The 27,506-nt window shown below is 31.3% G+C and overlaps 3 protein-coding genes across 3 annotated transcripts in view; 1 reads left to right on the top strand and 2 right to left on the bottom strand.

The window, feature by feature from the left end:
- cdc73 (cell division cycle 73, Paf1/RNA polymerase II complex component, homolog (S. cerevisiae)) overlaps positions 1–2,117 on the bottom strand; it is a 46,084-nt gene extending 43,967 nt beyond the window's left edge. Inside the window, exons 1-2 of the mRNA XM_051135987.1 lie at positions 1,971–2,117; positions 195–300 (exon numbers count right to left, since the gene is read on the bottom strand). Coding sequence (XP_050991944.1) covers positions 195–300; positions 1,971–2,101 — 237 coding nt within the window. The 5' untranslated portion in view covers positions 2,102–2,117. The remainder of the gene's footprint in view (positions 1–194; positions 301–1,970) is intronic.
- Positions 2,118–2,690: 573 nt separating this feature from the next.
- On the bottom strand, positions 2,691–13,731 carry ro60 (Ro60, Y RNA binding protein). Its single transcript, XM_051136032.1, has 9 exons — positions 13,626–13,731; positions 11,373–11,959; positions 10,067–10,287; positions 9,771–9,917; positions 8,411–8,541; positions 8,190–8,328; positions 6,622–6,738; positions 6,209–6,352; positions 2,691–4,233 (listed from the first exon to the last, which is right to left on the bottom strand). Exons 2-9 carry the CDS (start codon positions 11,938–11,940, stop codon positions 4,081–4,083), a joined length of 1,620 nt encoding a protein of 539 aa, XP_050991989.1. The 5' UTR covers positions 11,941–11,959; positions 13,626–13,731; the 3' UTR covers positions 2,691–4,080.
- Positions 13,732–17,389: 3,658 nt separating this feature from the next.
- The window catches only part of abhd3 (abhydrolase domain containing 3, phospholipase), a 28,407-nt gene continuing 18,290 nt past the window's right edge, over positions 17,390–27,506 (top strand). Inside the window, exons 1-2 of the mRNA XM_051135998.1 lie at positions 17,390–17,718; positions 20,235–20,398. Coding sequence (XP_050991955.1) covers positions 17,557–17,718; positions 20,235–20,398 — 326 coding nt within the window. The 5' untranslated portion in view covers positions 17,390–17,556. The remainder of the gene's footprint in view (positions 17,719–20,234; positions 20,399–27,506) is intronic.

Raw genomic sequence — 27,506 nt, 5'->3', positions numbered from 1 at the left:
TTTATAGACAGTGAGCTAAGCCTTAAATAAAACATGAATAAAAAGAGAAACATTGCATTACAGCAGACTACTTACTTTTGGGAAAGGCAGGGTTTAAATGTGCTTAAATATCATTCATTAAAATTAAATTAAAAACAACAACAAAAAAGTAATACACTTTTAGCATAAAAATGTATGCTATAAACTGTACTTACTGCAGCTCTCCGCACATAGGACGGGTGAGGAAGATGCACATTGTTGAGCAGGAAAAGAATAGAGTCGAGAGTGTAGTACTCCTTAGGCTGTCCCTCTTTTCCAGTTCTGTAATTACGCATCAAAAAATAAATATACATACAAACAAACAAAAACGTTAAAAAAAAAAAAAAAAAAAATCTTCTGAATTTATCACAGATTATAATCACCAGCATATTTTCTATGCAAAGTTGAAAAAAAAAAAAAAAAAGGGGAAAAAAAAAAAAAAAAAAAAATGCAAACACTAAAATGCACAACAACCTGAACCTGCAGGCCAATAATCTGCAGCCCTTTCAACAATTTCCCATCAAAATGTGTTATAGACACATAAATAAATATATGGGATCAGGTGGCTTCGCCTTGACCCTGGACCACAAAACCAGTCTTAAGTCGCTGGGAAATATTTGTAGCAATAGCCAAAAACACATTGTATGGGTCAAAATTATTGATTTTTCTTTTATGCCAAAAATCATTAGAATATTAAGTAAAGATCATGTTCCATGAACACATTTTGTAAATTTCCTACTGTACATATCAAAACTTTGATTAGTAATAGGCCTATGCATTGCTCAGAACTACATTTGGACAACTTTAAAGACAATTTTCTCAATATTTAGATATTTTTGCACCCTCAGATTCTAGATTTTCAAATAGTTGTATCTCAGCCAAACAGTATCCTGTCCTAACAAAATATCCATCAATGGAAAGCTTATTTATTCAACTTTCAAACTGACCCTTATGACTGGTTTTGTGGTCCAGTGTCACATATGTGATCCTGGACCACAAAACCAGTCTTAAGTCGCTGGGGTATATTTGTAGCAACAGCCAAAAATACATTGTGTGGGTCAAAATTACTGATTTTTATTTCATGCCAAAAATCATCAGGACATTAAGTAAAAATCGTGTTTCATGAAGACATTTTGTAAAATGTAAATATACATTTACAAATGTAAAATGTAAATATAGCAAAACTTAATTTATGATTAGTAATATGCATTAGTAAGAGCTTCATTTGTACAACGTTAAAGGTGATTTTCTCAATATTTTGATTGTTTTGCACCCTCAGATTCAAATAGTTGCATCTTGGCCAAATATTGTCCTATCCTAACAAACAATATATCTATGGAAAGATTATTTAATCAACTTTCAGATTACGTATAAAGCTCAATTTCGGAAAATTGACCCTTATGACTGGTTTTGTGGTCCAGGGTCACATATAGTGTGCAGAACAGTCGACCATGAACAATTATAGCACCTTATAAAAAGTGTTGTTGTGGTTCCGTTTTGAAACTATCACTTACGATATTGGTATTTACATGTTACTCCAGTGTATTTCAAAGTTTAGCATATCCAAAGACACACTTTAAAAACCCTACTTTGTGGTACCGAGATAGTGGACGGTGTTCGATTAAAAAGTTTTAAACTCTCAATCAGAGCAACTGATGATGATTCCACATTGTAACAAATGAGAAGTTGTTGCGCAGCATTAGTGCAGCCTAAATGTTGTCTATGCAAACAGCTCTGTGGGGCTCAAGGAACAGCCAAAATACTAGTTATAATCTTCCGGTGTCTACATAACTATCTGCGCTGAATTACAGATGCAAACCACTTTATCCTGTACAAGAATATTTCAACACAAGACGAGTTTCTCCACACGAGTCCATCAGTAGCGCGTTAGCAGCTAAAGCAGCTCAGCTCAAAACAACACGAAGAACTGAGCAGAAAAAGCGCACACTTACCCCCAAATGACATAGTTAGTCTTGACATTTTTAGGCCAGGAGAATTCTCCGAAAATAACCTCATCCCCTTTCGCAACAATCTCCTTTTTCTGGATGTTGTACTGGCGAAGAACACTCAACACGTCCGCCATGATCGCGCCTCCTCATTACCAGTGTTTTATTTAAGACCCAGCAACTTCTCAGAACAGGGCTGCCTCGAATAGCGCCTATTTAAAATTGATGAATTAAAATGATTTTTATTTCGTGTTTGTTGAGCTTTAATCGCAATTGTGATAATATAAGCAGATTAAGTAAAGGGATTATTTAAAGGCGAGTAAATTTGAAGTATTAAAAAGTATTTAAGACTCGAATGCACAGCTCAGGCAGATCTGGGGGCAGCTAAACCGAGCATCGGGTACCGCTGTCATGTCAACTCTGTTTATTCACACTTACACACACTCACACACACTTTTTAATAAATTTGAGCCTATCGATTTTTATTACAAAAAAAAAAAAATCTTTGTATCGCCTGCATTTATGTAATGAATGGTTTACTAAGTATTTTATTATTCAAATATTTTCAGCCTATCATATTTTCTAAAAATAAAAAATATACTATTAACACTAGGAATTAGCACTATAACTGCTACTAATAATTAATTCAGTAGGATAAAAGATACAGCCTAAGCAGTAACATTTTACAACAGAATTAATAAGTATCACAAACAAATTACTTTCAAAAAGCTCTTTATTAATTTATAATTAATGTGTTATTAACAGAAAAATATTTTTTTAGACAGAATCCAATTAGCAAGGGGAAACGTCATGTGAAGTATCAATTTAAACAGCATTTTTGGCTTTAAAGACTAAAATACTTTTAGTTTATTATTTTAATAGGGTTAAACTTTATGAGTTCACCTTATGAAACAAATGTACTGAGCAATATAAACAAAATAAAAATAAACTTTGGTAACTTGCTATCATGTTAATTACAGGGACAGAATAAATAAAAACATGGCAAATACATTTCGATTTGTATCCCAATTTTGTAACATCCATGAGAGCACAGCCTTTCATTATTTGTCATATTTATTTATCCCATAATTCAAGAGGTTTAGATCTAAATTATCTGTAATATTACACAAAAACATTCAATAGTGTATCTCAAAAATAACAGGTAGTAATTGTCTACAGAAGTTTTAGTATTTGTTAGTTTGTGCCTACATGTCCTAGATGTAATAATGATCATCCTAGCAGCGTGATAGCAAACTTACAACCTTGATTTAACCCTAAGAGGCACAAAGGGCAAAAGAAAATGCAAAAAAAAAGTAATTTCTGCACATATAAAATGAATCTAGATCATTAACAAGCTCTATCATTCAATGCATACACCTCTTTTTCACTATTTTGAAATGTTATTTAGTTCATCAAAAGTGTGCCAAAGAGTAAACCATAAAATATTCAGATAAGTCTTAAACAGACTCAAGTGTCAAGCCTCTTTTGAATCATATTGAAAGGTTATTTGTGTTCATATATCAAATATCAAGTTACTGGACCACAGAACACTTGAGGTATTTCGACATTAAAACATTACAGATGCGTCTAGTAATTCAGGCTACGTGGGTTTCAGAGAACATCAGACTCCAATGACCGTATTTTGCTTTATATTTCTCTCCAATTTTTGTGGAAGACCTCAACGTGATGCGTAATATTTTATAACATCTCATTACACAGAACAAAACACAAATGGAGACGTTACACATAATGAGCAAGGCCTCTAAAAATATAGTACATTACTTCCAATGAAGTTTAGCGACTCAAAAACCATGTGAAAGACACGTACTTCAGCAACTTTCACTGGACCAGGTTAAAACACACAGTATACTGAATGAATATCAGTAAACATACAATCGTCATTTCATGAATTTGCTCCTTGTGATTCTCACTGCACATAATCCAGCCTGCTGGATATTCAATTAGATTTGCACTTGATTCCAAATTGCAAAAACATACAACATGATTACCAAATTAAAATGTAAAAAGCTTTTTTTTTTTGCATGTTGATGCATCAATGTCTCATTGTCCTTTCAGAAAACCGACCGCATGCTACAAAACCACGAAAACCGCGATTTTAAATGACATCGAGTGCGAAGTTACGGATGACATCAACTGCTTGCGAGTCAAAGCCACAGATGTCCAGCATGCCGCGGTCTTCGGGGTCAGCGATGGACAGGGAGTTGGCAATCAATCCGCACACGATCAGTTTGGAAAACACACCGCTTTTCTGAAAAAAAAAAAAACACATACAGGACAAAAATTAGGAAAAATGTATATATATATATATATATATATTATTACATGATATGGCAACTAATTTTGAAAGAAATCAAAGACAAATTAAAACGATCAAAAGTGACATTAAAGACACTTATGCTACAAAAGAACTATTTCAAACAAATGCTACACTTTTGAACTTTCTATTCATAAAAGAATCCTGGGGAAAAAAAAAAAATTAATAGAAAAATATTTAGCAACACAACTGTGTTCAACGTTGATGATAATTAGGGTCGTCAAAATTAAGGCATTAACTGTGATTATTAATTTTTTTTAACACAAACATTTAACAAAATAAGACGCAAAAGACAAGTTAATTCAGTACTGGCCACACAAAAACACACACAATTATGTCAAAATGCAGGTTTGGTGAGTGACCTTGAAAACACAATTGTAAATGAGTCAAAAAGTCCTAAATAACTGTAATAAGCTGTGAGAAAATTACGTGTGTCAGTCACGTGCATCAGATTTTAAAGAGACAACAAAATCACTCTCTGCTCTCCTTGCTGAATATAAAACTATATTCAATTTGTAGTTTATTCATATAAAATGTATAGTTCATGTGAAGATTGTTTTTAGTTCACTTAAAACTAAAAGTTGTTATATTTTTCAAAGCCTATTAAATGTTACAAATAATGGTTTTCAATTGTACTGTAATGTTAAATAGCTATAATTAATGGCTAAAACTGAGGGGGGAAAACGCATTTAATCAAGGCAGTAACAGCACTGCTATCAATGATTCTGGTAAAAATATATAATAATAGGCTATTTTGCAAATAGACGCCATTAAACATTTTACATCAAATACACCATATTTATGTTGTTTCTACATTAATTTGGAGATTCAATGTGAAATGATGACAATATATTATATTAATATGTAATTAATTGCAATTAATTACAGAAAAATGTCAAATTAATTCATTTTCTTAATCAATTGACAGCACTAATAATAGTCAAATGTTTCTTGAGCATCAAATCAGCATATTAGAATGATTTCTGAAGGATCGTGTGACACTGAAGACTGGAGTAATGATGCTGAAAATTCAGCTTTTGATCACAGAAATAAATTACATTTTTATAATATATTTAACAAAGAACCAGTTATTTTAAACTGCAATAATATTTTAAAATATTTCAGTTTTCACTGCAATAAATGCAGCCTTAATGAACATAAGAGACCTCTTTCAAAAACATTTTTAAAAATCTTAACAACCCCAAACTTTTGAGTGTATTAACAGCATATATTTGATAAGATTTATGCAATAAATGTGGACAAATCAAATACTTAAAAAGTCTTTAAAATCAGCATTATTATATAGAGCCGGGGGTGAAAACTTTCGAACAGAATGGAGATGTGTACTTTTTTCTTATTTTGCCTAAATATCATATTATTTTCATTTAGTATTGACCTTCAGTGTCTACAGAAGATACTTACATGTTTCCCAGAAAATTTACCCTGATCTTCAAATTCAAAACATTTTCACCCCCCGGCTCTTAATGCATCTTTTTTCATTCTGGAGCATCAGTGAGCATTTGAACCTTCTGTAATAGTTGCATATGAGTTGTTCAGGACAAACAAGGGACTCATGAACAACTATCACTAAACATAAAAACACAGCTGTGGATCATTCAGGTAACAACACAGTATTAAGAACTTTTTGTCTTTTTGTCATTTTTGTAAAAAAGATGTAAATATCTTTTGTGTCAAATATCTTTTTCAGGTCAGTACTAAATAAACAATACCATGCATTTGTATGACCGCTCATAATAATTAACATTTTGCAGATTCTGAAACAGGGATGTAAACTTTTGACCTGAACTGTAATTACATCCTTACTAAATCATATGACAGACATCAAATAGTTTAACAGTATAATAAGCTAAAACACATCACTTTTGCATTCCTTTCAGGTTGCACTCACTTGTCTATAAGTCTTCAGTGTGTCTGCTGGATTTTCCCTCCCAAGCGTTTGATTATTAGTGAGAATGATGAAGACGTCCACAGTTTTATCATTCTCTGAGGCCCAGGTGATGGGTAAGGCACAGTCTGTACTGCCACCGGGAGTCTAGAGAGAAGTCACATTTGAATTATGACTAAAGCTGAACTAGATCTAATTATTCACAAAGGGGTTTGATGACTACAGTTTGTGTTTGTAACAAGGGTACGGGTCACCACAGAAGTATGTGAGTGAATTTTATTGTTTGAATGCATTCAGGGTGTGCAATTATGTTGCAGTCTTGTAGTATTAACCAGATACAACATGTCTCTATGTTTTCATAAGAAAATGAGTGTGACATTTTTATAGCACAAAATGTTTTCTCAGCATAGTCTTACCTTGATGAGCTGTGCCGCCACCTGCATAAACGTCATATCAGAAGAGACAGCACAGGGAAGAATGCTTCCTTCAGAGTAAACCACAATCTGCGCATCCGGCTCCGTCTGTGCAATCACCTGCCATTCAAATGAACAGAATCACACTGAAAATGAATGTGAGGCTTCGCTTTTTTTTATCTCATCAGTTTTTGTAGGAGCTACCAGAAAATACAATACTAAGAAGAGAGAGATGTTGCACACAGGCCATCATGTTCATGGAAAAGGTCTTCAAAAATAAAACGTTCAAATGTGTCACAAAGGTCCCAAGACATGAAATGTTTATGTTTTAATGACCCCATGATATAACTTGATGTGCACTTCTTTCCTGTGTTGGCCAATTGCCAATTGAAACAGGAAGTACAAAATGATTGTACATTTTAACCATATAAAGCCTACTGTATCACATGAATCATAAGACATGCAAATATGTAAGGCACTAAATTATCAACATGATCAAAACTTTGCTGAAAAACCTGTTGTACACAATCAACTACACGCATTCTGTCGTCTGACTGAAAGTTACTTTGTCTTATAATTACATGGGTTTTGCTGTGAAGTCTTTACTGATTTTTTTAACTTAAACATTAGAATTTTTTTTAACACAGGTTCACTTGATTACTTTTTGTTGTTGTTGTTGTTGTTAAAATGTATCAAATATGATCCATCAGACTTCATCTTTCAAGCATCATTGTATTGCACTGCTTTATATTGTACGTTTTGCCCACACAATAAAAACTTTAGAGTTTTAATCACAAAACTAAACATTAAAATATCATATTATTTTAACACCATATTATTGGGGGGATACAAAGTGATACCTGATTTTTCTATGCATTTTAAAAAAAGTTATCTGCTAAACTGTCAGAAACATTTCATTGATTTTTCATGACAGGCTTTCACAAAATCATCTCACTTTTGGCCATATAAATATCTGAAAATTCTCCATATTGCATATTTTTGCTCAGTTTGGGCCTCAAAAATCAAGGTGTTTTTCCTCTTCAAGTTTCTCCATATTCTCACTACAGTATGTTATATAATTATATATTATAAAGTGTTCCATTAAAAATAATAATAATAATAAAAAGTCAGACTACTATTTCATGTCAACTAAATGTTTGTTTTGTCTGCTTAGACATGAACTAGCATGCAGACAGCCTTAAAACCATAACAAAAAAAACTAAAGGTCACAAAGTCTTGATCTCACAGGATTTATAAGTTCTTGTTTGTAAAATCAAATGTAAAATCTTATAAAATCAATGCTTTACTCATTTTAAAGTGTCTACAATGTCTATATGATTCGCATATAGAGTCTCTGCACTTGATAGACTATTCACTGATGTTTACGAGACTAGAGCGTCCCATCAGAAAAGGAATATGCGAGGAATGTGAAATATGTGCGAGGCGGACCCCGACAGCCACACACACTTCCTCCAGTGACAAAATATTAGCTTAAAATATGACTTCAGTCTCCTCACAGACTTCACTGTTGCATAAGAGGATTTGAGTATGTTTGCAGCGGTGTCGCTCACCAAACACATCGCCGCTGCCACTGCCACAGTGCTGATGGAGCTGCCATGAGTCACGCTGCTCAGAGAAGAACTTATATCTACTGCCACCAAAAACCTCTTGCCTGTGGGCTCCACAATCTGGAGACAGAAAGAGTCACAGCTTAACATCACAATACGATTTCTGTAGTACACTGAAAGCAATTTGTTCTACAGCAATTTCACTACAGTACTCACTGAAATACTTTTTGCAGAAGGCGCAGTCCAGGGCTTGCACGATGTCTCCGTCCGGCTCCCATTTCAGTTTGCTACGCTTCCCGTGACCTCTCTTATAGTTTTCAGACGCCACAAGAATGTTGAACGGGTGTGTTTTTGCCTGAAATAGTTGATTTGAAAGTCAAAATGCATATTCAAGTATTTGGACTTTTTTTTTCAATTTCAAATTTCACTTAAAATGCCACAAAATTAGAATAAACATTTCACTTAATAATATTATTCCTAATACAAAATTACAAAATAACACTTATCCAGCAAACTATTTTTAAATGTTTGTAGGTTTGTAATAATACATACACCAAAAAAACTAAAAATTATATTCAAGTATGTGGAAATTTTAAATTTTTACTTAAAATTTATGAATGCCATTAAATTAGAAAACATTTTATTTGTAAATATTACTAGCAGTACAAAACAACAAAGCAAGAATAATTTACCTTAAACATATATAACTCTTATGTGGAAACCATTCAGTTTTTTTAAGGTTTGTAATTGTTTGCAAAAACAAACAAACAAACAAACAAATAAATACACATTTTTATATTCAAGTATTTGAATTTAAATATATGAATACCACTAAATTAGAAACCACTTTATTAAAATGTTTAATACTGCTACTAAATAACAAATATGATGCCATTTATTTAATAATTAATAATAATAATAATAATAATTATTATTATTATTATAAAACAATAATACTTTTAATCAAGTATTTGGACATTTTAAATTGAATGACATTAAAATAGAAAACGTTTTGTTTAATATTACTATACCTACTACAAAATTACAAATCAAGAATAATTTATCCTAAAGAAAAATAACACTTTCCCAGCAAACCATTAAAAAAAAAGTTAGGTTTGCAACTATAAAACAATAAATACTTATGCGATGTACAAATGCCACTAAATTTGAAATATTTTGTGTAGTATTTTTATTTTCATTTCAAAAATAACAAAAACCAAGCATTGTTTGCCTTAAATATAAACCTAAAATATAATTAGGTTTGCAATTATTTTACAGTAAATATACTATTACTATAATGTTGATAGGTACTGTGATTCTCTATTAGGGCACATGTGTGAACCTGAGAAGAACAGACTTCATACATCCACTAAAAATTGACTGAAAAGCTGATTAACATAAAACATTCTGATAAAAGCTCATTTTTTGTCATCTAATGCAATAACATTCATTTGCTTTAAGTATCCAAATGCAATTTATAATAATAACAACATGACATAGTATAAATAAGAAAAGTTCAGAATAACTGAACTAAGACGCATTGCTGGATGCTACCATTGCCTCAGAACGATAATGTTACCTGACCTTTTTGAGAGCAGACTCATCCTGAATCCTCTCACAAACAGCTGCAACATCTGGACTTCCTGCTGCCAGAACCTTGTTTGCTGTCAGCTTCCCCAAATGCTTCAATAAAACAGCCATGGGCATCTCTTTCAGCAGTGCTTTCCATACCTACAAATGACCAATAAGTAAACTGTCATCATATTAAAACAAAAAATATTCAAGAAACAAACTTGTTGAATTTACATTGAAAATACACAATTAAATATCAATTAAAAAAAATATGTTGTCGTTTTTTTAAAGTGAAATGTGGTTCAGACCTCTTTGGATTTGAGGTGGTTGGTCAGGATCTGCTCTTTCTCCAGCCTCTGCTCCTCAATGAGATGAATGAGCTCCTGTTCATCGGTGGAGTGTTTGGCTTTCTCCATAGCTTCTAGATATGCAAAAACCTTCTGCACATCATCCGAGTTCTCTTTATCACCATACGTTTCCTGAACCCCTTTCCAGCCTTTCGTTATGTACTTGCAAACAACTGCAACAGCTGTAAAAAACAAGAACACATGCTCAGCTTTCATTATGTGACTTTTTAAAAATACTGCATTTTTGCATGTGTGGTTTACTATAAAGCCTTTAGTTCTGAAAATAAGCTAATTGTACTGCAGACTGTGGTATAAACTAATAACAGCGTTTTTTGGTATAATACTAAAACAATATGCCTTGGCGAGATCATTTTGATAATAAACATTAACTACAGGGCTCAATTTATAAAAATGTTTGAATCTAACTACATTACATGCTGAAAATTACCGCATGCATTTCACCATTTATATGCACTAATAACGTATCTATCTGTGTGTGTGTGTGTTTATTTTATTATTTATTTTGATTTGATTTCATCATTTTAATTATTCCATTATTTACATATTATGTTTATATTGTGGCATGCTGAAATCACTGAATAGACACTACAAAAAGTGCCTTTAAAAATGAACAATATTACTTTGCAAGATAATTTTAATAATTCACAGTAATAAGAGGGCTTGCAATTTTATTACATGATATGTGGAAAATTACCCCAATTGCATTTTTATCGTTTTCATTTTTTATTCATAATTTTAAAATAATGATTAAAGATGATGTAGTATTTTTTTTTATTACTAATACTAATTCTAATGATGATTCGTATTTTTGCATAATACTGAAGAACAATATTCCTTGGTGAGACAATTTTGATAATAAACACTAATAAGAGGGCTCAGAATTTATTTATTTATTTTTTTTGATTGATTATATCTATTATTTACATATAAATCATAAGTCATAATGAAGTTCTTAGCAATGCATATTACTAATCAAAAATTAAGTTTTGATATATTTATGGTAGGAAATTTACAAACATCTTCATGGAACATAATCTTAATATCCTAATGATTCTGACCCATAAAATGTATTTTTGGCTATTGTTACAAATATACCCCTGGGACTTATGACTGGTTTTGTGGTCCAGGATCACATATTATGTCAGCCAAAATCACTGAATAGACACTACAAATGTCCCTTTAGAATGCAATATATGGGTTATGTCTATAAGCCTATAGCTGGTTACTGTCCACATCAGACACTCACTGTCATTGGTTGGCTTCATGTGGGACAGCCTGAGCAGGTCCTGGTGGGACCAGCCTGCTCTGTGCTTGCACTTGGTCACGGTCCGCGCCAGGCTCATACCGTCCTGGCTGTTGTACCAATCAGTAACCGCCCTCCGCAGAGCCCGGCCCCACATCCCAGAGCCCTGTTTAAGCTCTTTCTTATATTGCACAAATGTGAAGAGCTGTACGGGCGTCCGACACAGTTCCTTCAGCACCCGTAAGGCGGCCTGCCTGGTCTTGCAGTCTGCGTGCTGCGAGCAGACAGCCAGGGCGAAGAGACTGGGGTTGCGACGGACTGCGTGGCCCTCCAGATTCAAGCGTCTGATCTCGTCCACAACCTCACAGCCCCGTCCCCCCTCGATGAACTGCATCAGAGCCAGGGCATTCTCTATGCCCAGAGCGCACTCTTTAGTGCTGTACGTGGCGCTCTCAGAGCCGTAACAGAGGAAGCGACGCAGACTTACAGCTGCGGTCACTGATCTGCTCGATGAGTTCAGCACCTGTTCATTAACAACTGACAGCTGCTCTGGGAGAGATGCTGGATCCATATTTAACCGTCCTTCAGTCCTGAAGACAAACAACAGTGGTTAACATTACACTTTGAGCACAAAACATCAACATGCATGCATTTTGTTTTGTGCAAATATATAAGACTGTAAAATTAAACAACCCTATTAAAAACATATATATTTATTTTTTACTACAGTAATAATAAAAAGCAAGATATTCTGTGTGTTCAAGAAAAAAATAAATACATATATATGACAAATATTAACTGTAGCATTGAAAATATGTACATGTATATACGTGATATATAATAATCAGATATTAACTATACAAAATAAATAAATAAAAATGTACTTTTAATATTTATGTATGCATGTGTATAACAAATTAAATTAGAAATAAAACTACATATAAATATAAACAAATAAATAGCTTTAAATATTTCTGTAAATATTTAAATGTAAATATTATATAAACAAATATATGATACAATGTAAAATTTTAAATATGTATATTCATATACAATAATGTTTGATATATAATTAATTAATAAAGTAGAAAAATTACAAATATATAATATATACATACATATATACATATATATATATATATATATATAATACATTATAATAACCAATTTATATCTAGCTTTAAATATTTATGTAAATATTTAAATGTATAGTGTATACACAGAGACACACACAAATATATGATAAAATATTAAATGTAAATGTTTAAATATATGTATATTTATATACAATAATATTTGATATCATTAATAAACATTAAGTGGATAATTTACAAATAAATCTTTAAATATTTACTTTTAATATTTATGTGTATAACAAATGAAATAATACATTATAACAAATTATATACATATGCACACACTTAGTTTATACACACACACACGATGTAAATATTAAACATAATATTTTAAATATTACCATATTTATATACAATAATGCTACATGATAAAGAAATTTTAAGTTTTCATTTTTAAATAAATAAATATTAAACTTTAAAGTTAATGTGTGCGTGTGTGTATATAACGTAAATACAATGATAAATAAATGAAATTCCAAATAAATATATAAAATAAAAATCTGAATTTATCTTGAAATATGTACTTACATATGCATAGCTGTTATTTGTGTTATAATTATACACAACACCACGGTATTACATACAATCACGTTTGTACTTGTTTTGTACCAAGTGATAAACTGATAATAATAAGCGATACAATAATAACGACACGACTTTTTAAGTGCAAATTACTGTAATACAACTCTAAGTACACTTCATTGTAGCTTTTAACATTTATTAAACCACCATATATGTTTGTATATGGCTCAGCTCTTCAAAGCGTGTCAGTCTGAACGCATCATTTTGTTTTGTCAGCTTTATGAGGCTCAGATCACCAGCGCCTTTAATCCTGTTAGCCAGTTAGCCGGAGCGAGCAAAACCTCCTCAAAATACACTCATCCAGCCAATAAAGTTCACACTGAACTGCTCCATCACACCCATAATACAGCACTGATCAACAACATCAACACCAGAACCTTTAAATCACACACACGAAGAAGAAGGGAGGGGTGGACGGAGAACACTTAGCCTGATGCTAACATAAATCACACTCTGACCGTTTAATAAACTCTCTCCGCACGAATATATATCTCAAAATGCAGCGGAAAAACTTTTAATAAGTCCAAAATCTCTCTACCTGCTGTTATCCTCAGCCAAAGTCTCTAGGTCTTCCCGAGAGTCACAGCTCCTCCCTAAAAAAAATCTGACTCAACGAAGAAGAGAACGGCGAACATTCCCGACTGAGCTCAGCACAATGGCCGCGTCTCAAAACATACTGACATTCCTAGGTAGACATCAAGGGCAATCATTAGGATGCGGTCCCCAACCTTTTTAGCGAAGACTGGAACTTGTCGAGTTAGAAGAATTTTGCGATAACGTGCGCAAATACTTTTGGGTCGTAGCGCGTCCGTTAATGCTCTAAAATGCTGTCCATGTAGGCAACTTACTAGGTTTTGAGACACAGCCACAAGTCAACGTTCCAACCAGCCGTAGGAAAATAAAACATACTTTTTTTTTGTTGTTTGTCCAAAGAGAATATAGATACAATGATGAATAAAAATAAAATGACATTACATACAAAATTTTACATGGTAAATGTTTTATTGACAAACTGGAGCCTATAACAAAATTTCAAAGGCTCTCATTTGCCATTTAAAATGAATTATAGCAAAAAACTAAAATATTTTTGTATTAATTTATTTATGCAGTATAAATATTTTAATATTCTAATATTCATTTTTAATAATATTATAGAATTTGACTTAAAAAAATATTTAATTCTTCAAAGCCCAGAGCTTTTTTTTTTTTTTTTTTTTTTTTTTTTTTTACAGTACAACATTATTATGTTAAAACATAACAAAATTAATGATCCATTAAAATATTATGAAATATTTATAATAAAAAGTATGGTATAAAATGGTTATTTACACTTGTGAACTGTTATGGATATTACATTATTATTATTATGAAGCTTTACAATATATATATATATATATATATATATATATATACATATAGGTGTAAAACATAAAATATTAAATCTGATCATTTTTCATGCCATTATTATTATTATGAAGCTTTACATTATATATATATTTGGGCGTAAAACATAAAATATTGAATCTGATCATTTTTCATGCCATTATTATTATTATGAAGCTTTACAATATATATATATTTAGGCATAAAACATAAAATATTAAATCTGATCATTTTTGATGCCATTATTATTATTATGAAGCTTTACATTATATATATATTTGGGCGTAAAACATAAAATATTAAATCTGATCATTTTTGATGCTATTATTATTATTATGAAGCTTTACATTATATATATATTTAGGCGTAAAACATAAAATATTAAATCTGATCATTTTTGATGCCATTATTATTATTATGAAGCTTTACATTATATATATATTTGGGCGTAAAACATAAAATATTAAATCTGATCATTTTTCATGCCATTATTATTATTATGAAGCTTTACATTATATATATATTTAGGCGTAAAACATAAAATATTGAATCTGATCATTTTTCATGCCATTATTATTATTATGAAGCTTTACAATATATATATATATATATATATATATATATATAAGTGTAAAACATAAAATATTAAATCTGATCATTTTTCATGCCATTATTATTATTATGAAGCTTTACAATATATATATATATATATATACACACATATAGGTGTAAAACATAAAATATTAAATCTGATCATTTTTCATGCCATTATTATTATTATGAAGCTTTACATTATATATATATTTAGGCGTAAAACATAAAATATTGAATCTGATCATTTTTCATGCCATTATTATTATTATGAAGCTTTACAATATATATATATATATATATATATACATATAGGTGTAAAACATAAAATATTAAATCTGATCATTTTTGATGCCATTATTATTATTATGAAGCTTTACAATATATATATATATATATATATATATATATATATATATATATATATATAGGCGTAAAACATAAAATATTGAATCTGATCATTTTTCATGCCATTATTATTATTATGAAGCTTTACATTATATATATAGGCGTAAAACATAAAATATTAAATCTGAGCATTTTTCATGCCATTACTATTATTATGAAGCTTTACAATATATATATATATATATATATAGATATAGATATAGATATATATACAGGCGTAAAACATAAAATATTGAATCTGATCATTTTTGATGCCTCTGATCATTTTCAACTGCCTTTTATGCCATTTATTTATTTCTATAAAATAATAATTTTTTATTATCTTCAATTGATGTTTACATTTTATACATTTTACTGTTTTTTAATTGTTACTGTTTTTTTTAATTTTATTTACCATTTTATTAAATGTATTAAAAGCAACATTCATGCTTCAATCAAGCAACTGTCGCACATTAATCGCGTCATCACATCGCTATGATCCACACTACGCCTCTCTACCTGTTCATTTCTATGATGTACAGACAGTCTAATTTTACAAGAAACGAATGCTGCGCAATGTCAAAGACATCTAAGTTCAGCTGAATAAGTAAAATAAACAATACAATATAGCAGAAAAGAAAGACAACTCACAGATCGTACCGCATTAACACAAGCGACCGCTTCGACTGGATCCTGTCGTCACTAGGGGGCGCTATCCTGCAGCTTTTCATTAAAACCGGGGTTAAGCAAGGTAACCAGACATCTTTACTGTGCTGACAAACTCTCTCATAAATCTGCCGCAGTTATTTTATACTATTATTAATAAAGCGACAGTCGCACTGCTTTCCAGTGCTCTATGTAAAGTCCAGGTGTCAAGTCTGCTTATATAGGCAGAAACTTCCGTGCAGGCAAATGACAAAGCCGTCCACTGGTGCTCCACATAAAGATAACCAACGAACTAAAACGAGTGGAAGAGCTAAAGCTAATGAATAGTAGTCCTCTTGGTATAAGGTCAAAAACTGGAAGGGACGACACTCGTGAATATTAATTAGGTTGGATTGACGTTGCTTAGTAACCTTCCTTGAGTATCCACTCACGTAGCCTAATTAATATTCATGAGCAAGACCGCGGCATAGTAGGATTCGTACATTCACCGCTGAGCCGCATTTGAACATTTTAATTCCTTGCTGAAATATGTGCGTTTTAGAACAAAATCATTCAAATCCACATGTATTAGAGCCTCCTCCCTGACACGCAAATGGAAATCCGCTCACGGAGTCCTAGTAAAATCTCTTAGTGCAACCACAAACGATTCTGATTGGTTAGTTGCTTATACGGTGAGTAAAGTAACACGCATCACGTGAAACCGCTGTACATTAAGTATTGCAGACATTACTGATTTAGTAATCACCCTGAACTGATTTACATCTATTTCGGCACTGCGTTGATATTCGTTGGTAAATACAGATATTTATTAATACGTATATTCAACGTCCACTTTAGTCTGAAAATGTATTTTTTTTATCTTCACAAATTATCAGCTTTTTGTAAACGAATTGTGAATACATTACATTACCCAGTGAACACATACAACGTAAAAAGAGCCCACCTTTATTATTTTACTGTGAAACCAGGCAGCATTAGAGCATGTTAAAGAAATAAATCTGAGATTTTAGATTTTTTTTATTATTATTTCTCCTTCTGTCGTTTTTTTTTTTTTTTTTTGTGTTAATATATGTATATTTATATATACCTTTAATAATACTTGGCAAGACCAACTAAAACAAACCAACGTTTCATGTGCAGATGTCGATTTTCGGCCACTCTACGTCTACTGTGCGGCTGTGTGTTGACATTGCCGCAATCCAATCACACGCCGAATAAGAAATGCCTAGTCGTAAGCTCCGCCCCTCCGTTTTCCCTGTGTTTTCCGTTCTGCCGGGTTGCATTTCTCTGGGTAGCAGCACTGACTTGCCTCGCAGAGCGCCACCCATCTTCCCGTATTTAAACTCCTCTTTCTCCGCTCACCTTTGCATTTGGACGCGCATCCTTTCATCCAGCAGCAGCCCGAGCGTCTCAGTAGCCGGAACCGTGGGCTTTATAGGGCAATGATCTCACTGGAGCTTAATTTTAATTTATTTACGAATGACCTTTCTCATTATCTCAAAAACCAAGTAAAAGTCGGGCTATTCGGCTCTGGGGTTGGACTATCAGTGGTGCTCGGTTTCAGCGCCGCTTATGCCTGCTACTACCTGATCTCTGTGGCCAAGGTAAGGTGACTGCACATCCGAATCGGTACCGTTCACATTCATATACAAATGCATGGTGTGATTCGGATGCTCGTGCACGCGATTGGGTCATATTTGCAGCGGTCGACGCGGCCAATCAGTGCACGAGAACTGCCGGCTAATGATGTCATAATGCAAGAGGCTGTATTACGTCATTTCAGTCCTGTCAGTATAATTCTTTGCACTCAGTCCGCATGATGTAGACCTACACGTGTGCAGAGCGGATATTAATGTCATAATGCGCCTTGGAATATGTATTCATGTGGACTCTCTTACCGGCATACTGAAACATACACAGGTCAAAATAGTGCATATTGCAAAAAGCATATTTCCCAATTTTTACAGCTAAGATGAGGAAATAAATTGTGAGGTAATAACTCTGCATATTGTATTGTAATTTACTCTAATTTTCACAACACAGCACACAACACTAATTAATATTTAAATTTGCAAAAATATTAAAATTTAAAAAATATTTTATTATGTAATAAAAAGGAGGAAACTTTTTTGTGTTAGTTATCTGTGTTTATCTTTAGTTATTTAATCAAAATAACCCAGCTGCAGTTTGACTGAGATTATTTGGAATGCGCAATGAAAACATGATTTTTGAAAATGGTTAAAAACGGAGTTATTTGTTTTTGCAAATGAACTCTTCAAACTTTGATGGACGTGAATGTTTAGAAGGACAAAAATGTCAATTGTGCACCAAGATAGAAATAGTTCTCTGTAACAGTTTTTAAATCAAATATATCTGAATGGCGCACAAAGAAATATAAGATAAAACAATATAAATATAAATTAATTAGCAAACTATTAAAATTACTATTAAAACATATTGATAGGCTATTCATGAAGCCACTTGGAAGTTAAGATACTAAAGTTTCTTAAAAATTGATCTAAAAATGTTTTGTATTTGTATGTCAAAATGTTATTTGTATTATAATAAAACAATACAATACACTTATAAAATGATATAAAATATTTTTATTTTTTAATATTATTTTATAATAATACATTGTTATTGTTTCACATTTAATAATTATTATTGTTGTTATTGTTGTTATATTTTTAACAATTTGAAAAATTTAACACAGTGACAGTGATATATATATAATAATATATACATGTGACACTGGATCACAAAACCAGTCGTAAGGGTCATTTTTTCAAAATTGAGATTTATACATCATATGAAACTGAATAAATAAGCTTTTCATTGATATATAGTTTGTTAGGATAGGACGATATTTGGTCGAGATACAACTATTTAAAAATCAGGAATCTGAGGGTGCAAAAAAATCAAAATATTGAGAAAATCACCTTTAAAGTTCTTCAAATAATGTTCTTAACAAAGTATATTACTAATCAAAAATTAAGTTTTCATACATTTACAGTAGAAATTTTACAAAATATCTTAATGGAACATGATTTTTACTTAATTTCCTAATGATTTTTGCCATAAAAGAAAAATCAATAATTTTGACCCATACAATGTATTTTTGGCTATTGCTACAAATAAACCCCAGCGACTTAAGACTGGTTTTGTGCTCCAGGGTCACATATATATATATACAATCATATAGAAGTTTAATATATTGAAAATATGTGTTGTATATTATTATTACTATGATGGTTGTTATTATACATTTATCAACATAGTTTAAATTCTTCAGTATCAGAATAAAATTTGTATTAACCTTTATGATTTTACTGTGAAACCAGGCAGCATTAGACCATATTAATAGATAAATAAATAAATAAATAAACACTGATTAATATTTAAATACTGATGGACATAAACGTTTAGAAGGACAAAAACATAACAAATATATCTGAATGGCGCAGAGAAATACAAACTAAAACAATATCAATATAAATTATTTAGCAAACTATTAAAATTACTATTAAAACTTATTCATAGGCTATTCATGAAGTCACTTGGGACTTAAAGTTTCTTTAAGATTAATCTAAAAATGTTTTGTATTTGCATATTGTATTTGCAATTTTATTTTATTTATATTATAATAAAGCAGTACAATACATTTATAATATGATATACAATTATTTGTATTATTTATTCATATTATTTATTACCATTTTGTTTATTATCATTTACCATATTGTTTATTAATTATTTTAATTATATTGTAATTATAGGTGCTGGTTGTATTATATTATATTATATTATATTATATTATATTGTATTATTAGTAAGTTATATTTATAGTAAGTTTTATATTTCATCATACAAAATTGGATTGTATGCTCTGATTACAATGATGGTTGTTATTATACATTTATTTTAAAAAAAAAAAGTAGTTTAAATTCTTCAGTATCAGGATTGTATGTATTAAAATTTAAATGACTAAATAAATAAATATCCTTAAAAAAATTAAGGAATTAATAGTTTGGCTATTTGTCTATTTTACAAATATTTGAAAATGTGCTAGTTTTGTGTTCCGAGATAAAAACCAATCCCTTTGCTCTTTGTTTTGCAGAAACCCATACTGATAGCTGGAGGAAAGAAGTTTCATGAATTCCTGAGGGACAAATGCCCCGTGGTCTCGGAGACATACTACCCCACGTTCTGGTGCTGGGAGAGCCGGGTGCAAACGCTGCTCAGGCCCTTCGTGACTGCGAAGCCATGGGTCAATTACAGAAAGTGAGTGAATTTAGTGTTTTGAATGTGTGAGACTGTTTAACTTTACAAACCCCATAAATGTTTTCAAAGAAATGCACAATTATTGTTAATGAATGAATTACTCTGTTTCAAAGACTTAATGTCACCGGAAGTGGCTGTTAAGCGTTTACAGGTTTGTGCAGGAAATGAACACTTTGGTGAAGACACATTGTATGTAAGCTACTTTATTTCATTATAAGTAGTAGACATACGATATTTGCCGTTGGGGCTCATTAACAGTCCTCAGGTGTAAGGAAAGTTAAGCAACAATAGCAGTCGGCGTCCTTCTGAAGTTAATTTTGCCGAAGGCCGAGTCTCTTTATGCTGTAAGATAACTGAGGATCAAAGCAGGTTTCGCATTCACGCTGAACTTGCCACCGTTTCGCCACTTGAAGACTTGTTTTGCCTTCTTTAACATATAAAAGTGCCCTTGGTAGATGATCAGAGAGCTTCTTTCAGCGCTCATTTCATTGATTGTCTGATGCAGTAGGAGAGCAGCTCTAATGTTCAGAGGACTCCTGTTCTCAGCAATATAAAGAGAGATGGAGAGAGTGCAGCTTATATCAGCTTTCCTCTTCTGATGATCGCATGTTATGGGAAACAATACACTGATGCAAGTAAAGCGAGCTAGTATAGAAGGTCATGTTTTGCTCTGTAGTCAAAAGTGAAAAATTAAATTATATTTTATATAAAGAAAAAATGTTAGGACCATAATTACAAATGTAATCAGTATGTGTAAAGAAATGAATAGTAGTTTTTTTTTTTCAACATGGAGCTCATAGAGGAAGACATGTTTATACCACATGACAAATGATCGCTGTTAGCTTTATCTCTATGGTCATCCTATTATATGCCTCTCTCAGTAGTGGAATAAATGAATGTAATAAAGTCAGAGATGGCTGCCATATCAACTAACACAACAAACAAAAATCTTTTTTGAAAGCTTTTTAAGAATTATTATTTACATATAGATGTATATAGATAGATAGATAGATAGATAGATATGGTTTTCGTGACATTTTCACTGAAATAACATTCACATTATTTGTAAATAAATAAATAAATAAAAATCTTTTTTTTTTAAACAACAACAAAAAAACAAGTCTACAGTAATTGCTAAAGTATCAGGAAAACAATGAAAAAAATGTACAAATTTCAAAATTTCATACTTTTTGTTTTCTTTTGGAGTGATATATAGTCCAGGTATTATCTGTTTTTTGTGAGATCTACCCTTTACATTCACAGATGAATCTTTTCAAGCCAGTATGAAATGAACATGGTCATTTTATAATTTATTGTACATTAGATGTATGTTATTGATTATATTGCAAAAATAATTTTTTATTTATTTATTTTTATTTTTATTTTTTTGTACTTTGGAATTTTTAGTTAAAATGTAATAACCTTCCTGTGAAAGAACAGACATTTATTCATGCTTCAGTATTAAAGTATTCAAATGTAGTTGAAAGTTTATATTTATTATATATAATATATAATATATTTTTTTCAATAATATATTTTTTCAAGTCGGCATGAAATGTAAATACATGGTCATTTTATTTTTATAATATATTGTATGTATTTTTTAGATGTATGTTATTGATGGTATTGCAAAAATAAAAATCATTTTTGTTGTAGTTTTTCTTTTTGTATTTTGTAATTTTCAAGTAAACTGTAACTTGACCTTGTGACATGACAGACATTTAGTCATGTTTCATTATTAAAGTATTAAAATTTAGTTGAAAATTCATATTATTACATATAATGTATAATATATTTTTCAATAATATATTTTTTCAAGTCAGAATGAAATTAAAATACATGGTCCTTTTATTTTGATTATATATTGTATAAGAATTAAAATGTAGCTGAAAATGTATATTTATTATATATAGTATTTATTAGATTTATATTTATTATTAATTATTTATATTATTATTATTTATTTAATATTATTTGCAATTGTCAGGAAAGCAATGCAAAAAAAAAAACAACTTTAAAAATATAATCCAAGTATTATCTTGTTTTTGTGAGATCTACCCTTTAGATTTCACAGATGAATTTTTCGGCATAAAAAATGAAAATGCATGGTCGTTTTATATTTTATTATATATTGTATATATTTTTTAGATGTATGTTATTGATCATATTGCAAAAAAAAAAAAAAAAAAAAAAAAAATGACCTTCTGGTGAAATGACAGACATTTAGTCAAGCTTCAGTCTGACTCCTTCTTACAATATACTGCAAACTTGCATTCAGTTCTGCCTCCATCCAATAAATGTAATGATTCAAAGCAGTTTCACTGAAATAAACAGGGAAACAGGGAAGTATTCAAGTATTACAATTTAGTTGAAAATGAAGAAATTAATATTAGTACTTTTAGAGTAGTGTAAAATAAACTGATTATCATTGCTATTTTTTGCCTTTCGCAGTGAAATAGTATTTTTAAAATAATTAAATGTTCTATTTTGTTTAACATTTTTATTCATTAATTCATCACAATACAGGAAAAAAAATCTGTTCCTACTTCCGTTACATCACAACTTTAAAAACTTTAAAGCATCTGAGATCTGAACATTATATGCAATTTAAAAAATACTATACACTCGCTGAAACTCTGTTGGGGAAACAGTGTTTTGTGCGGTGAATCGGCGGCATGTTTATTATGGTAGCAACTATCAGTTACTGATCTGGTTAAACTGACTCAGTGCTGCAGTGTATCACTCACTAAACCAATTTAGCTAAATCGACCTCTGTGCATTTGTGTTCAGCGATCAGAGAAGATGCATGTACACAAACAACAGCATCCGTTCACCTGCATTGCTTTTAACAGGATTGGAATCGATAGCTAATCCGTTTCCTCCATCTCAGTACGCGGCCGCACATGTGTCTGAGCGAGCAAATCTGCTTACGGATCCTGCTGTTTGTATGGAATGATGGAGGACAGTGTTTGAAGTCAAGGGCGTCTGAGTTGGACCGTCCCAGCAGCTGCACGTTCTCGTTAGGAAAGAAGGGTGCGATGCATGCTGGGACGCACGGAATGCTCTCGTGTGTGATGTCATCCGTCTCTGATGCCACCGACGAGCTTCAGTGGCATGTAGTCAGGTGTGAAATTGGAGCTTCTGTTTTGGAAACACAATGTCCTGGGAATACAGATCCAAACGGGACGGAACAACATCAAATACCAGTTCAGATTTACTGTCTAAAATCTAGGTAGCAAAGTAATCTGGGTTCAGTACAAGTTGTTAAACGCCACAGACAGTAATTTTGACTAAATAATCAAAGTGGTTTGATTTGTGTTTGCAGTACAGCACTTACAGTAGAAGTCCAGGGCAAGACTTTGTTAAGCATTAAAATACTTTTTCTAAAGTATTTTCAAAGTCAAGTCTTATTTATTTAGTGCTTTATACATTACAGTTTGTTTAAAAGCAGCTTTACAGTAATAAACAGTATTGATGTTGCAGAAATTCTTCAATTATGAAACGAATAAAACTAAAAATGAAGAAATTAAAGCAACCAATGAAACCAACGAAACCTTATTGTAAAGTGTTACCAAATATTAGTATTGTAATTTTACAGTTGTGCTGTAAAACAAAGGGAATATGATTATTTTTTTCTTTAATATTTTTATTTATTTTAATAATAATAATAATAAATTATTATTATTTAAAAAGTACAACAAACCTGGAGCATTTTAATTGTAATATTTTTGCAATAGTAATATTTACCATTTTCTTCAATATTTTCATTTAGTAATAATAAATATAGTATTATTATTATTATTATTACTAGTATAATTTAAAAAGTACAGCAAAATCAAGCTTTTTTTCAATAGCATTTTAATTGTAATATTTTGCAATATCAACATTTCCCATTTTCTTCAATATTTTCATTTAGCAATAATAAATATATCATTATTATTATTATTACTAATATTTAAAAAGTACAGCAAGCTGGAGCTTTTTATCAATATCATTTTAACTGTAATATTTTGCAATATTAACATTTCCCATTTTCTTCAATACTTTCATTTTGTAGTAATAAATATAACATTTATTACTATTATTATTATTATTATTATTATTAAATGTACAGCAAACCTGGCACTTTTTCATTAGCATTTTTAATTGTATTTTTTTTGCAATAGTAATATTTCCTATTTCTTTAATATTTATAATTATTAATAATAAATATAACATTATTATTATTATTATTATGTCTTGCTAATAATTTTATAATAACATTTGCAATATTTTTACAATAATATTCCTGTTTTCATTAATATTTTCATTTATTAATAATAAATGTAACAATTATTATTATTATACGCACTACTACAAAAAAAAAATACAGCAAAACCGGGGCAATTTTTAATAGCATTTTTAATTGCAGTGACGTTTATATCACAATAAATTGTATAAAAAATACAATTTAATTTTCCTCAAAAAATTGTGCAGCTCTAGTGTCAGTATTTTGGCCAAAGTGTCAATATATGTTGACTGAAAATTTGTTAGAATGTAAGATGCCTGGAAACTAAGATATCTGATAAAAGATAAAAGCATTTATTCTTCTGCAGAAATATTACTGAAAGTCGATAGACTGTCATTGGTAAGCGCTGTGCCAGATTGGTCTCTCACTGTCTGGCATTTTGAAAGGTGGGATTTACATGTCTATAAAAAACGTTGCCACATTCAGAGTGCAGGCTGTTCTTGACAGCAGTGACTGCAGACAGACTTGCTCTAGAGTGCATATTTAATGATGGCTCTGAAATTACATCGCACACATGTAGCGCAGCATGTCGTCTGGTCTGTGAGAATGCTGGCTTTAGTGTAGAGCTGTAAGACAACACGAGAGCCCTTTGACACAGATTCTCTCCGCAGCGTCTCTGGAGGAATCAAACACTTCCAGCAGAGTCATGATGAGGCCATAAAAAACAACAGATAAGATGAGTCCATACACTGTAAATATATCATTCATCAGGTGAGCTTGTGACTATACACCTACTGTATATATATACCTACTGTATAAGGCTGACCTTCATAGAGGGCACTTGTATTTCAAACTATTCTGAGTAAATAGTTTGTCAAATAAGTACACATCATAAATGGAATTTATTAGTGATTGACTGATGTGGGTTTTTGATAACTGATGCTAATGCCAACAACATGTGCCTCTGAAAACACATATTTGCCAAGCGTAAGCGCTAATGTAGAGTTTGGAGGCAAGCAAACGTCCAGCAAGGGAAGTGATGTCATCTCAGAGCACAGGTGGGATGTGGCTAGTGCCAGACTTCAGACTGACTTTGGCTTTAGACATGAAAAATACACTGATCAAATCCAACTCTAAGTCTGTTCATAACTTCAACTCGACATAACTGGCAATTATTTAGTACTTATTCATAGTTATGCAAAATATGCCATAAAGTGCTTTTTTTTTCTTTGTTTTTTTTTTGTTTTTGTTTTTTTTGCTTTGTTTTCAGTCAGAAATCGCTAGTAAATTTCACAAATAATTACAATTCAAATTTTGAAAGTGTAAGGACTGAAAAAGTAGTTTCTTGCAAAACATATTTCACAAATGTCAAAAAATATTTATTTTCAGTTTGTAAACATTTTTTTTAGTAAGTTTTATGTACAGTCATTTTAGACAGTGTAGCCATTGCTCACATTGCTTAAACTGTACCACATTTAATCTCAGGGTAGGTGATTTGGTTCGAAAACATTTTGTGTTATGCTGGTTCAAAGAGTCAAAGAGATCACTAAATAAAGTGGTCTTAATGTATTTATAATCGTCTGTGGAAGGCGTAGTAGGTCGATAAATGCTTTCAAAGCTGGTGTGCTATTGCAAGCCACTCCAAAATCATTTTCCCTGCCTTTAAAAACATAACATGCAATCAAAAAGGATTCATTTACAATAATGCTGACGTGGCAGTATTTTGAATTTCCATTCATTTATTACTTTTAATCAATCAGCATTTTAAGTAGTTATGAATATACTGATATCACTACCATGTTGACCGTCTAATGTTTTTTAAAGAAGTCCCTTCTGCTCACCAAGCCTGCATTTATTTGATCCAAAGTACAGCAGATACAGTAAAATTGTGAAATATTTTTGCTATTTAAAATAAATGTTTTCTAGTTGAATATATTTTAAAGGGGTCATCGGATGCCCATTTTCCACAAGTTGATATGATTCTTTAGGGTCTTAATGTAAAGTCTATAATATACTTTGGTTAAAAATTCTCAATGGTAGTGTAAAACAACACCCTTTTTACCTTGCCAAAATCAGCTCTGCAAAAATCATCTCATTCTGATCGACGCTGCTTTAAATGCAAATTATGGTGGAGAGACGAGCCTGTTTACTTTAGCCGCATTTAGCCACATTTAGCCGCTAAATTTGCTAACTAGCACATTATTACGAAAGGCGATCGCAAAGATTCATAAAAAAACCCTTTATACTCACTTCTGCTGTAAGTGAAGCTGGATCACGAATGATTTGCGTGAACATAGACGGATATATGTAGATCGGGAGGCGCATTCCCTTCACAAACAAACGTAATCCACTGCATCTTCAGCGGCATCTTCAGATGTCGGGAGTAAATGACGACCACTATGTTCATTATTACATCCAGCAACACAACACCTCAATCGCTCAATCTGAGATATTCTTGCCTAACTTATATCCCTGCTCTGGCATCGAAACAAAGAGGTCGGACTGTTACAGCGGATCTTAGGTAAAACGCTCATGTCAATCAACTATTGTGGGAGCGGCCTCTGTCGGTGTGACGCCACAACGACATTGATATACATTATCGATTTGAAAAAGGGGATTTTTACAGCTTAATTAAAAACCACTGCATGGATTTTTACCATTACAGGGTAGATTTGTACATACACTGCCAACACACATTAATGTTCAAACAACACATAAAAGTGAAGTTTGCATCCGATGACCCCTTTAAAATGTAATTTATTCCTGTAATTTCAAATGTGAATTTTCAGCATCATTACTCCGATCACATGATCCTTCAGAAATCATTCTAATATTCTGATTTGCTGATCAAAAAAGCATTTATTAGCATTATTTGTGTTG

This window comes from Labeo rohita, chromosome 2 (genome assembly GCF_022985175.1).
Source record: "Labeo rohita strain BAU-BD-2019 chromosome 2, IGBB_LRoh.1.0, whole genome shotgun sequence".
Lineage (NCBI taxonomy): Eukaryota > Metazoa > Chordata > Actinopteri > Cypriniformes > Cyprinidae > Labeo > Labeo rohita.
Note: the sequence above shows the minus strand (reverse complement) of the source record. Positions and strands in the feature narration are given on the sequence as shown.